At 32.0% G+C, this 15,145-nt stretch overlaps 1 protein-coding gene across 1 annotated transcript in view; it reads right to left on the bottom strand.

Moving 5' to 3' along the window:
• Nucleotides 1–13,083, bottom strand: part of KLHL4 (kelch like family member 4) — a 168,248-nt gene extending 155,165 nt beyond the window's left edge. The window contains exons 1-2 of the mRNA XM_079123026.1: nt 12,982–13,083; nt 8,867–8,931 (exon numbers count right to left, since the gene is read on the bottom strand). Of these exons, the coding sequence (XP_078979152.1) occupies nt 8,867–8,931; nt 12,982–13,059 (143 nt within the window). The 5' untranslated portion in view covers nt 13,060–13,083. The remainder of the gene's footprint in view (nt 1–8,866; nt 8,932–12,981) is intronic.
• Between the last annotated feature and the right edge of the window lie 2,062 nt (nt 13,084–15,145).

A 15,145-nucleotide genomic window follows, 5' to 3' on the forward strand; every position in this document is an offset into this window, starting at 1 on the left:
CAATAATTTCAGGCAGCCTCACTAAGAGAAAATTTGTCATTCCAGGTCATACTACCACCCCATCCCTTACAAATAATTTTATTAATGTGATCATTTCCTTCACTATCAGCACTATCTCTTCTACTGAGATGTGATTAAATACTTTGCGTATCCAAGATTACGCATATTACATCATCTTTCAATGTACATTTTGGAGAAGATAAACCAAATTCAAAATATAGCACTGGAAGAGTGTCAAACCTGTTTTCTCCCAACCTTTATGATAATATTTTCAGGTAATAAGTAGTTAATAAATACTTCTACTTTAAAATTAGATGGATAAAATTTAATTATCTATGACATTTATATACCAAAGTCTTCAGACACATATCCATTATTTAATTTGGTGATGAAACACATAACAATATTAGATTTTAATTAAGGATTACAAATAAGAAAACAGCAATAGAAATGACTACTGGTATTTTCCTCTCCCACTATTACTACTAATAATGATTTCTTGGTGAAAGCCTAATATATGCCAAGAAGTAGACTTACGATAAAATAAGAAAAGAGAAAGGCTTAAGCAAAATATCTTGCTACTGAAAGAACACAAAAATAACAACACTAATACTGACTAATTCTAGTCTTAACCTGCAGCACAAAACTATAAACTAATAAAAAAAAAAGCACCAACTGTTAGTCACATTATCTTTGGGCATAAATTACACTGAAAACTATCCATTTGAATTTAAACTGTATTTCAAACTGTTTTCAACTCTCTTTGCTTCAACAAACCATGCAAACTAAGAAAGTAGAATTAAAATTAAGCCATGATCTCTCAGTCACACTGACATGGTAGTAGGGAGTTATTTTAGAGTACGTCTGAAAGCATGTTATTGAGGAAAAAATTTGCCAGAAAGAAGCCACACTGTTGTGGTGTACAGACCTGTGTGATTTTATTGCTTGCAGTGGTTTCCTATCTCATTATTCTAGGTATAAATAATAAGAACTAGTATATAAATATATATAACAATTTATTTTGAGGCAAGGAAAAATACCATCTGAGAAAAGTTAATTTAGTATATACTCTTTTTGTTCATTCTGGTAATTTCTAATGCATAATCATATAATGCATATCTGTTACTGATGAATGAATGTTTTTTTTATTTTATGATCAATTACTGCAAATAGAGAGGATCATATGGAGGAACCTGGTAAAGAATTGCTGCAGCATTTTGAAAAGGGATTCCTGATTGACAAAGAAATTACTGTATCATTGTTCAAGATATGTGTATTAGTTTGCTAGAGCTGATGTAACAAAATATCATACACTGTATGGTTTTATATCAGAAACTTATTTTCTCTCTGTTCTGGAGGCTAGAAATCAAAGTTCAAGAAATTGTCAGTATTGTTTCCTATATGCAGCTTCTCTCATGAACCTGTAGATGGGTGTTTTCTGTGTCCTCAGTGGTCTCTCGTCTTTATGCGCACATCCTTGGCATCTGTGTGTCCAAGTTTCTTCCTCTAATATGGAAACAACTTAGATTGAATGTGTACCCAAACTAATGATCTCATTTTAACTTAATCACCCCTTTAAAGGTCCTACATCCAAATACAGTCACATTTTGATGTTCTGGGTGTTAGGGCCTCAACATGAAAATTGAAAGTCACATTTCAGTCCATAATACCAGGTAAGGTAGGATCAGAACTATCTGTCTTGGTAGGGAGGTAAGGCACAAAATGCATATTAATAAAAAATAAAGTGACATTGCTACTTTACACAAGCCATGCAGAACCCTAATCAGGGCCTATTTACAATATCTCTGGAATCAGAATTTTTAGTCTAGCAGAATGAGAACAGTGTTATGTATCTCTTTTTCAATATTCAGCCTTGTTTCTCAATAATAGGGGTCAGTAAACTATGACCACAGCAAAATCTAGTCTAGCTCTTGTTTTTATTCAGCCTGTGTACTAAGAATAGATTTTACATTTTTTTTTTTGCTTTTCTAAATGGTTGGTTAAAACCCAAAAGTGACATTGTTTTGTGACATATGAAATGAAAAACATGACAGATTTAAAATGTACTGTCCATACATAAGTTTCATTGCAACAAATATATAAAATACACATTCATTTACATATTTTATGACTACTTCTTCAATAAAACAAGAAGTTTGAGCAGTTGTAACAGAGACCACACAGCCAATAAAGTAAAAACATTTCCTATTTAGTCCTTTACAGATAAAGCAAGGTTTTACAAAATTTTTTGATACCCTACTGTAATACATGTCACACAATGCTCAAATTATAGTAGCACTCATTTTCAATGAAGGAGGCATTCAGAAACACAAAAATATATTCACTGTGTATGCCTCCACATTAAGTATATTTCCCAGAGAAGCATGTATTAGATAGTGGATAGATTCCACAATTGCCAATAAAAGTCTACTTAAACCCCAACATACACACATGCACTGATGATTTGCTTATCTTTTTCCAGTTGCCTCAGGTACTATTAATCATTTCACCTTATATTTTTTCCCTTTTTCCCCTTTATTCCCTCATTTAGTGATGACTAAACCTAACTAGGGTGTTGCAGTCCATGAGTCATCCTGGGTGAACTAAATGTCCACATGAATGACTCAGCCTTCATTCTAGACTCTAATGACCTCTGTTCTACCCAAATTATATATATATATATTTTTTTTTATTAAGCCCTGAGCACTGACAATCTCACAGTTTTTCCGATTAGATGACTCTCCCAGCTTTTTAAATTCTTCAACCACCTCCCCTTTATTATTGTTCACTTTCATCAGATGAATTCAATTCATAATTAAAAGAGAAAACAGAAGCTATGAGATAAGTGACAGAGTTACCTACTCTTATGGTGCACATTTGGTTCCAATCTTACTAGAAATTGTTAAATATAGCAAGCTATAAAATTTGCAATATCTGTATGTTTTATGTCAAAAATAATTTTCTGGAGGGAAACTCATTCTCATTAAGAAGAGATAAGAAAACAAAATGTTTGGCACAGCTTGAACTAGGTCCTTAATGACAAAGATTTTATCTTGTTCCTCTTTCTGTCCCATGCAGTGCTTTATACATGATAGAGTAATTATGTCTATTTTCTAAATATGATAAATGCTATTTATCATCTTAGAAAAGACACAAGCTATATGCAGTATACATTAATTTTAAATGTAAATAATGTTTCAGACTGTAGAGTTGCAAAATTATACTACAAAATTCAGCTTAAAAATCATGATAATTATATCAATTATATTATTCACACCATAAGCAAAGGATGATTATAATGACTTGTCCAGAAATGCCATGAGTGAATTAATGCCATAAAAGCACTAAGGGGCTCAAACATATATGAGGAACTTCAGATCATGACAACCACATAATGCCTTTTTGGCATGACTTAAGTAATTGTCTAAAGAAAACAAGCAAATCAAAGAAAAATGGAATAGCATTAATGTTCATTTCTATTGTCTGTGATTTATCTTTTTTCACTTTGGAACAGCAAAAGACATTTAATAACTTTTCTTAAAGAAAACTATCAATTTCAAGAATTAGAATTTACATTAAGACAAAAGTAATTCTAGTCAACACTAGTTGATATGTATTTATAAAATAATCTTAGAATCTATGATAAGATACAATGGTAAATTATTAAACTTTTTGACATATTTAGTGAGAAGCTGAGAATTATCCATATTTGTATATAAACTACTATTAAAATCTATCAAAAACATTTGGAAATGTATATATGCATTTGCATTATACATGCATGTATCTGTATGTTTCATATTTTATATTTTTTCTAGTTCAATGTGAAGCCTGTTTTAGCCTGTCTCCATATATTCTTTAAAGTAAATACCATTTAATTCTCCCTAAAATTTTTTGCCATTTCAGATGTTCTAACTTTTTATCTTTCTTAGTTAAAACAGAAAAATAGTAGGGTAATAATAGCATAACAATGGTAAAAATAATAGCTAACTGTTCATACTACATATATTGTCAGAAGGACCTATATTAATGCTTTGAAATCATATTAATATATTATGATAGGCCTTAAACTGTCAAAATAGCAATACAGACTTCAATAATTAATCATTGCTGTGCCATATTACTAGCAAAATTGACACTACTTAAAATGTAAAACATAGTCTTATGAAAATCCTTTAATATGTTTGTGTACATACATTAACTTTTTAAAACTATCATTTTGGAAATAAAAACACTTGGTTGTGTTAATTCTTTAAAGTAGGAAGCTTTACGTGAATTAAAATTTCATCTTATATAATATTTGAACTGCTGACTTGAGCCTCAATATATCATAATACATAGTTATATTTTTGAACTACTATAAAGATCATTCCTTTTAAAAATATTTATATGAATAACATCAAATTTAAGCAAAGGAAATCCGAACTAATTTTGCCAAAAATCTTTCATGAAACTACTAGTTTTATCTCTTATCATAGAACATATAAATGGGCCAAATCTTCCAGAATACAGAAAACATACTGTATATTTGGACACTCTGCTAAATTCATAGTTGATAGAATGTAAGAGCTGAAAGGACCACAATGATCAACATGAAGTGACAGAGTTTCTAGACAGGGTATTTGATATTTTGTCAGTATGGTCCCTTAAAACCCAGAAGTACTCATCTAACTCACCATACAAAAATAGCTAAGTGTGGTACAGGAAAAAGAGAGGGATAGAGAAAGAGCAAGTGCACAATGGGAATAATTTAAAATACTTTGAATCTGAGCTATATACCTATGGGCTATCTAGCTGTGTAACTCTAAACCAGTCACTAAACCTTTCTAAACTTTTTATCATCTGCAAAATGTGCATAATGGTACTTGTCCTGGCTAATTCTTAGTCTCACTAAGGGTTGAGTTTACGAATATGTGTATATGAAAATTCTTCAGAAAGTACAAAACTTTGGTATTAAAAAGTCCACAGTAAAAGTTGACAGCAATGATAATTTTTATTTAAAGGGTAAAATACATAACTTGGCAATGGTTGAGGAAAGAGATTGATAGAAAAAGTACTTGTCTGGAAATAGTTAAATATGCACTAAGTTTCTGAAATTTAGCATCAGTTCACAAATTATCTCCCCTATTCACAACTCATTTCACTAGTCCCACTTCTTCAGACTGCCCTTACTATTCACAGTGACTTTATTTCTGGAGGAGAGAAATTAGACCTAGCCCATACCCCAAGGTTTGGTTGTACTTTATAGAGCTATTTGCAAAATAAGTGATCTAACTCCATCTTATCTGTAGATATAAATATTGCTTTGACTAGTTACACTTTGCATTCACTGAATTCCTATTCTCACTAAGGCAAGAACGAATTTGAAAACTGACAGAAGATGGAGAACAGTATTTTCCTTGAGTCACTTTTCATGTTGACTTTGAAATTTTCTTTATTAAGAAAGCTCAAAATATAGTATATGTTTTGCCAGTATTATTATTTGATCACCCTATACATGCTCTGTTCTCTGGGGCTTTCGTTTGGGTTTATTTTCCATGGAGTAATAGTATCACAGTATTCATATACAGGCTTAGCATTTATTCTTCCTAGTTCTTTCTCCTTTTCTTCCTTTTAGTTGATGCCAAACTGCAAAGGATAATAACTGACCAGTATTGGGAATCTATGATGTACAGAGATCTGACTTATAGGTTCTAGGGAAGAGAAGCGTGTCCTCAAGTATATTCCAATTAGAAGTAGTAAACATTATTGAAGTTTAAGATACACTCCCATAAACTGTTGTATAGCTGCTGACACAAGGTCATTCCACACAACAACTTGTCCTAGACCTTTGGTGAATCACATGTCTTTGGCAATTCATGAAATTCAGTTATAGGTGATCACTTACATCTCCAAAGCAGTGTATTATTTTGGGAGAGTTAGTTTTCTCCCAAGAAGCTTCTAGGAATGATTTAGATACATTCGAAGACCTGATATGAATTGCAATAACATTCATTCAACAAATAATCATTATAATATAGTCTACTTATATGAAATATTGTACTAAACACTAGAGACTCATCAGTAATTCAGACACATCCCCTTCCCGCAAATGTTTAAGTCCCACTGTAGTAGAGAAGATGAATAGTAAATAAATAATTTTTGGTTTTTATTTTATTTGTTCTTTTTAGTTATATATGATAGTAGAATCCATTTCATATAATTTTAGAAGCATGGGATATATCTTATTCTAATCAGGACCCCAGTCTTGTAGATGTACACAATGGTGCGATTCACTGTGGTGTATTCATAAATGTATATAGGAAAGTTATGTCAGATTAAAAATGGCTATTGGTTGTACTATGAAGAAAGTAAAATGATATCAGGATAGAAAATAATGAGGAGAGGTCACTTTAGATGGGATGGTTAGCAAAGGCATCATTAAAGAAGTAAAATGTGGACTGGCGTTGTAGCTCAGTTTGTAGAGCACTCACCTTGCATGCGTGAGGCACTGGGTTCGATCCTCAGCACCACATAAATAAATAAAATAAAGGTATTGTGACTACACAATCTACAACTAAAAATATCTACACCTAAAACAAAAGAAGAAGTAAAATGTAAGCTGAGACAAGAGTTTCAAAAGGGTTATTTATATCTTGTGAAATACCTGCAGATAGAAAAAAAAAAAAAAAGAAAGAAAGAAAGGGCAATTTCAAAGGCCCTAAGCAGGAGTGAGCTTGATGTGTTCAGGAAAGTGAAAGAAAGCTAGGATACTGGAAGAAAAAGGAGGAGTGGTATGAAATGAGGTTAAGAAATAAAAGGGAAATGCATTAAGGACAATTTTGTAGGCCACTGTAAGGAGTTTGGATTTTATTTTAATTGCAATGTTAAAAAAAATTAGTCAGAGGACTGAATTGATCTGATTTAAGCTTTAAAAATCTCTCTACTATTTAGAAAATGAGCCAGGGAAGGTCAGGAACACACAGGAAGCACAGAAGCAGGGAGACCATAGAAGAAACTATAGGAATAGGTCAGACGAGAGATGATAGTAGGTCAGCTTATGCTGGAAGCAGTAGAGTAAAAATGTATTGGCCAGAATAAAGATACATATTTCAGAGGCAAAATCCACAATGCTTTACGATGAATTATATGTGACCAGCAGAGTGAAGAAATAAAAGTTATCGAGAAAGACCTAGTTTTCCATCTTGGTGAACAGGGTTGACTGTTGGTGCCTTTCACTATAATGAGAAAGATCAGGAATAGGGAAAAATAAAGTACTATCATGAACAAATTTAAGATGACTATGAATCACCTAAGTAGATAGGTAGGCATTTATATATACAAGTCATACTCAGGTAAGTTACACGTAGACCTAGAGACCTGAATATCTTCAGCATATAGATACGTAAAACTGAGAGAATAGATGCAATCACCTAAGAAAGGGGCCAGCCATGACTAAAAGTTCTATCAAAATGTTTCATAAGGACAGTCTGTGCTTACAGTTTTAAAAGTTGAAATATTCTCTTAAGCTGTTCCATGAGTCAACAATCTGTTTAAGTTTTGTTTTATTCTAAAGTTTTAAATTAATATTTTCTTTTCATATTTGATGGAGTTAATAAGAGGTTTTTGAGATTCAATGGTTAGAGAAACAGAAGTATTTTTGTTGTTTATTTTAGCTTAGGTCTTCTTGAAACCTAAGCTTCAGTAGGTGGGTAGGTTAAAAAAATTAAAGAAAACCACTTTCTCTATAATTTAATTTATAATGTCTGTAACTTAATGACAGTACTCTATGAACTCTTGCACGATTTACGCCTGGATACTTATGGAGCTTCATGATAACTAATATTTGCTCATGTCCTTCCTATACAGGTTCCCAGATTTACACTGCCAACAATGGAAGTCACATGCTTCCAGAGGAAGGTCAACATCTTTGGCATTTCCTGCCTGCTATGGTTTAATAGATTTCACGTTTTTTTTTTTTTTTTTGTTTTGTTTTGTTTTGTTTTGTTTTGCTTTAAAAAGAAGGTTAAAGCAAGATCTTTGAAACAGTCAGCTTACCTCAGTGAGTTGGCAAATATATTTTACAAAATGCATTTTTTATTGATTTATTACTATGATCATTGCAATTTTTTTCTCATTCTGCAGATGTTTTTAATTCTTATTACTTTGTTTCTATGAGTTTTCACTTCAAGATATTTCAGCATGGTGTTGTGCACAAAAGGATGTCTTTGGACACAGGAGAACTTGTTCCTTATGAGGTACTAATGCTATTTCCATTTTTCAGATGAGGAAACAAGGACAAAGAAGCCAAGTAAATTGTTCAAGGTTAAACTGCTTGTAAGTGGCATAACTAGGATTTTAATTAAGAAAGTCTGACTCTGGAGTCAACTGCCTCCATTTGGCTACTATTATGATGATCTCTGATAGGACATACAGCAGGTGGTTCTTGCCCTATACCACACTTCAGAAGACAAAATCATGACTTGATCCTGCTCTTGGGATATATATGACCCCTAGTCTAATACTCATTTCACAATATTAATCTGATTTCCATGATAGTGAAAGCACATCTATGCAAAATAATATTTGTTTAAAAGTTTAGAATAAAATAAGAATTTCATTAAACAGTCTAACCACTATATTGTGATAGTAGAGACTTAGACCTTTATACCAGAATAACTTGGCAGACTGAATTACTCTGATGAAATTACCTGAGAACAATGCCATACCAAGCGTTCAGCATTCATCAACGTCAGGTTTCCATAATGGGGAAATTATCAAGGTGATAAATGGGATATAACAAGACAGGGGACTAAGATAAAAACTTTAAATAACATTTGGATATCAACCTCCAGTGTGGAAGAGAGCCCTTCAGGGCTTCACATACCTGAACTTACATGAGCGCTTTTCAGCCCCTCCTTTCAGGAATAAACGTGCGTTTTTTCCTGAGTCCTAATAGGGAAAGAAAGACAAGTGAATACCCATCTTTATCTTTCCCAAACACCCTTTAAACACACATAAACACAACACCCACAGACTTAAAACTATTGAAGAAGATATATATTGCTTCTGAAAATCTATACTAGAAGAAAATCAATGAATCAGATTTTTAAGTTTCAACGGTTCTCACACTTGTGATCCATACAGTTTCAAAGCCTTTTAGACTTTTCTTAATGAATATAAATATGTTCATACCTTACTTCATGAATTATAGAAAAATGAAACTGATAAACTCAACTCAAAAATAAATATCAGACATGCCCAAATGAAAGACATGCAAAAAAAATGTTTTTGTAGACTCATGATTTTGTACTTAAAAGTTAGTAAAGAATGTCTGAGTTATTAAATTTTTCCTGCAATTATTGAGTAATTTCTGTATTGAAAAAGCATCAGAATGTTTAAAATGTTATTCACCTAACCAAAGTACCTCAACTTTCTGTCTTAACCATGGCAATATTGCTAATTTTACAATCAAGACTGTTCTGTTATTCTTGATTCTAAACTGAGTTATGTTGTTATTTTTGTACTAAAACACTAAACTCTAGCCTTGTATTAAAATATAATTCTCCCAATTCCTTTATTTCTCTCCACATGGTCTATATGTGTGTGTGTGTGTGTGTGTGTGTGTGTGTGTGTGTGTGTGTGTGTGAGTGAGAGAGAGAGAGAGAGAGAGAGAATGTTTTCAGGAATTCCTAAACATTAGTTCCATTTTGAATGCTAATTTTAAAATATTTACAAATGTATAAATTGATTGCTTTCCCACATTCTGAATAGTCATGTTACTGAAATAGAATGTAATGTTAGGTGAAAATGGAATTTTTGAAAGACTTGCAGTTGGTGTCCAATTGCTACCTGCACTACTCGGATATCGTTATGCTGTCAGGAAGTAAAGAAAAGCTTTCAGACTTCATTTTGTCTAAAACAGGAAAGGCAAATACTCTAACAAGAACAAAAATGACCTCCACAAAATAAAGTGTTGAAAATATATTACAATCCCAGTGTACAGAGATCATGCTTCTTTTCTTCAAGAATATTACCAAACATCAAGAAGCTTTCTTTGAGAATGTATGTAAAAAGATCGCTCATATATGTCATTCTCAGTAGGTAAATGCTCACAGCTTTAGTCCATATCTGTAACAAAAATGCAAATGTTTCACAGAATTTTAGATCTTAATATGGTAAACATCTTTGGGAAATATATTTGAAATTCCATTAAATGTGATTGCACTGTATCAAATATCAAGTTGCACAATTTGATGTATGCACACATCCTATGAATTAAAAAACAACACTTCCTGTTAGTCCTACACCCCTTAACTATTTAAATTGTTATATTTGATTATGGGTCTTTTAGTTTTATTGTATATCACCTAAACAAAAGAGAAATTCAAAAAGCATTGTTAAGCCATATGATGTTACAAAGAACATATAATTTCTTGACTTTCTAAACAAAGATTTAAAACAGGTGAGAAGCTTTATTGATAAGCTTCTAAGATACACTTTTGAGAATGCTCTGAGGCACAGGTAATACTTGTCAGACTTTGAACACATTCCCTTACAGAATTTCAGTTATTCTATCTATAAAGTGGGGGCAGATAAGGGAATTGATGTGACATCCAAATGAGAGAATACATGTGAAAATATATGGTAATTTTAAGTCCCCAAATATAAGGGCCTTTAACTTTCAACTAGTAACACTAGGAAATACTACACAGAATGAATAAGAAGATATAACAGCTTCCTAAAATGAAATACACACACACACACACACACACACACACACAGAGAGATCATTAAACTGGTTATCCTTTATTAATTAGAATTACAAATGATTTTAAAATAGTATCTTATTTGCCATAGTTGTGGTCCATCTATTAAATGATGACATGTAGTTCTATGCCTAAATTCTCACTGGAAGTATAAAAATACCTTACTTGAAGAAGTGTTTTCTACTTCAGAATAGAGTAAAACAGGACATCTGAGAGATGAGGAAATAGTCTCAGAAATCAAAGATTGGTCAATGTTTTTTATAAGAGTTATGTCTACAATAGCAACATGTGCTTTAACATTGTTTATGCCTTACAAAATACAGAGACATAGTTTGTTTTACAGAAGTTTGCATACCCTTATAACAATTTATACCTTGATTCATTATTCATTTAAAATATTTATTTCTGGGCACTGGAAATACTGCAGTGAAAAAGGCATATAAGGCTCTGTCTCATGGAACTCACATTCGACTCCAAAAAACCAAAAATGCCTGAAGTGAAATTCAAAGGCTCCCTTTCATTCTAACTTACAATGCTCTGATTATTGTAAAAACCTTGATGACTCTCTTTCCATATATATTCTTTTCTTTACACAAACATGTAAATACTTGTTTGTGTTTTGTAAAAACATGGTACCACACTATCCCATACTTTTTATATAACTAGGTTAATTCACTTAACAAAACATCATGGACATTCTTTCATATATTTATATATAAATTAAAATTTCCATTTCTGTAGCTGCATCATATTACATCAGCACTACACCATATATTATTATATTGTTTCACTGTTGACAGACCTTAAAAGCATGTCAAGTTTCACTATTGCCACAAACCACAAACAACACAGAAATAAATACTTTGGTGGAGTCTCTTGCTCAGAGTAACTTTTAGTTCTTCATATAAATTCCAAAATGTGAGACCGATGGCTCAAAGATGATGTAAATTTACAATTTAAAAAATACTGCTGGGGGCCGGGGATATAGCTCAGTTGGTAGAGTGCTTGCCTCACCTGCACTAGGCCCTGGGTTAATTCCCAGCACCACCAAAAAAAAAAATAGTTTGATTTACTTTCCAATAATATTGAGTAATATATGTCCCACTAACGTTGTTTAAAATAATAATGATGATGATAATGATAATATAAAATTAGCAGGTTCCTTTTCATTCTACCCTCCTCTTTCCCTGAATGTAATTATTATAAAAACTTGATGCTTCCCTTTCTATATTTTTTCTTTTCCTTACACAAGCGGATTTTCACATGTAGAAACTTATTTGTGTTTTATAGGACTTACATCAGAAGACTTACTATGTGCCAGAAACTATTTAAATAATATAATCCATTTGGAAATAATTCTTTACTATGGGAACCATTATCATCTCCATTTTTATAAATGAAGAAACTACCTCAGAGATATAATTTTGTTAACTGGCCTAGGATCACACAGCCTGCAAGTAATGGATATATTATTTAAACATAGGCAATTTTGCTTGAGTCCACCCTCTTATTCATTTAACATTTTCACCAGTTTGATGGGGAAAAGATTGTTTTATTGTCATTTTAATCTTCTCACTTATTATTATAGCTGTTCAGCATTTATATATATAGCGTGCATTCTTTGTACTGTAAACTGCTTATGTACATTCTGCTTATTTTCCAGAATATTAATATGCTATATATGCCTTTTATTTAGTGTAATAATTATATACAAAGAAAAAGTGTTTTGTGTGTAACAGTCATTGTTTAAGACTGCCATTTTCTTTTGATTGAAATGTTTTATCATATGGATATGTTTATGAAATCAATTTTATTTTCATATATGACTTTTTGGATCCTTATTGTGCTTAAGAAGGGCTCCGTCAAAGAATTTACAAATAATATAATCTCTTCTAAGATTTTATATGACTTTATGTCTTTAATTCACTTGTAAATACTGTATAAATGATGTAAGATTTTGTTCTAATTTTATTTTCTGCCCACAGTCCCCAAACCATTTTCGAATACTCCTTAATTTCATAGGTTCTCTTTTAACAAATATGTAGATCTCATTTTTCTTTTTCACCGACTTCTGAGATTCTGACATGATAGTTATTCCCCTACTCCCAGTCTCTGTATAGTTGAATTTTATTCTTTTAATATAAAAGAAAGATGATATTATCATTAACCTGTATGTCAAGTGTCATGGCTAATGAGAGAGAAAAATGATATTTAAGTCCAGAGATTTCATTACCTCCTTTACAGCTACAGAGGAAGGGCTTTCTTTCCTCCATCTTCTTAAACGGCCAACCTTGGGATTAAATGGATTCATCTAGAAGTTCATTCAAATGTCAACCTAATGACAAAAGAACAACATGAGAAATATGCCTGAAAATTGAGAGGAACCATAACATGTCTTTCATAATTTTCTAATATTTCTAATTATATATGAAATATATATTAAAAATACTTGTTTTCTAAGTAGAAAGACTTGCTAACAGGATTTATTAAAATAGGTGGAAAATATTTCACCTTTGTTGTAAGCTCCTCACATTGTATAGTAAAAAATAACTGAAAATTTTCTTCATAAAATACTGTAAGTTAGTTACATTTGTTGGTTTTATTTGTTTTTATGTATACATGGCAGTGGAGTGTATTTTGACATATTACATATATATGGAGTAACCACAAGAATGGCAAGTCATATGCCATGTATGTATAATATGTTAAAATGCACTGTACTGTCACGTATGTATGAAATTTTAAATAAAATATAAATACATGGAGTATAACTTATTGTAATTACGAGTCCATTATTATGGTTGTACAGGATATGGAATTTCAGTGGTGGTGTATCTATATGTGAATATAGGAAAGTTACATGAGTTTCATTCCACTGCCTTTCCTATTCCTATTTCCCCTCCCTTCCCTTCATTTCTTTTGTCTTATCCACGGAACTTCCATTCCTCCCCCCCTCCCCTTTGTCGTGTGTTAGATTCCACACATAAGAGAGAACATTCCACCTTTGGTTTTTGGGGGCTGGCTGCAGCAAGTCCTTTAATTAACCATGAAAAAATAACAATCATTGGTACTTCTCTTTCTCATGCTATAGAATATAATATCTCTGGAATAATGAGAGGCATCAAAATATCATGTTATAAATGCATTTTATAAGTATCATTAAAGAAAGAACCAAAATATCTACAACACTTAATAGGAAAATGCTTTGAAAAGAGACTCTCATGATTAAGTACCTATATTTGCATTTGAAAAGCTGTATTAACTATAAATCCTTTTACCTGATTTTATGAAATGTAGGCAAAGTAAATAAATGTGAACTCTTACACTTTGACATGCTTCATCATATGAGTTAAAAATAGACATAATTTTCTATATTTATAGGAATAATATATGAAAATCTGAGTGATATCCACTTATCTTCTGAAGTCACTTGTAGCTTCAACAGTTTTTAAATGCTATATAAGCTTAAGATTTTAGGTATAGCAATGTCATGTTATACAGAAAAACATTCAGTATATTCCCAAAATTTGTTCACCTCTATGTTTTCTGCTGATAAATGGCTGGACATTTAAGAATGCAACCCTAGAGGAGGTTTTGTGGGAATTCCTTGATACATATATCTTTAAGGGGAATTTTTCCCCTAAGAACAAAGAGTAAATTAGAGGGAAGAAGAGTAAAAATCCAATCTCACATTCATGACATCTTTCTCCTCCCTGAGGAATGTAACTTTACTCTCATTACTCTTGCCTGATATCATTACTAAGTATAGTCACATTTTAGGCATTGTGGATTATAAATTTTATATACAATCCAGTTTTTCATCTTCTAGGTTTTACTTCATTAAAAAAAAAAAAAAAAAAAAAATCCCCCAAAGTAATTGCCTTCTGTGTTAACCTGGTCTCTTGAATCTAGATGAATTTTCTCTTGTAATTTGGCCCTACGATGCCACCCTAGACTGCGCATGACATATAAGGGTTTTTTAAATACAGTGTTTTAACCTTCCCTAATGTTGTTATGCCCACTGATCTCTTCAGGGACTTCATCTTGCTCCTGTTGTTTCCCTTCCTTGGTCGCTTAGGAGTCATATTAAACAAGAGATAAGTATTTAACTCACCACTTTATTAATTATAAGTTCATTCACCTAGTACCATCAGCTTTTACCAAGATAAGAAGGATTATATCTTAAGCAGTAGTTAATAATATGTTTAATCTCTCTCTCCTCTTACCAAACGCCGGAATCCTCTTTCAACCGCCACAGCCTAATAGGAACCAACACGCTAGAAAGTTTCGTTCTTGAGTCACATTCTCATTGGTTGATGAAATTTGACTGGCACATGTTAGACCCAATGAGGACTGATTCTGGTATTTCAATACTGCCCCCTTCTGGAAAATTCTTA

Source organism: Sciurus vulgaris (genome assembly GCF_902686455.1).
Source record: "Sciurus vulgaris genome assembly, chromosome: X".
NCBI classification, from domain to species: domain Eukaryota; kingdom Metazoa; phylum Chordata; class Mammalia; order Rodentia; family Sciuridae; genus Sciurus; species Sciurus vulgaris.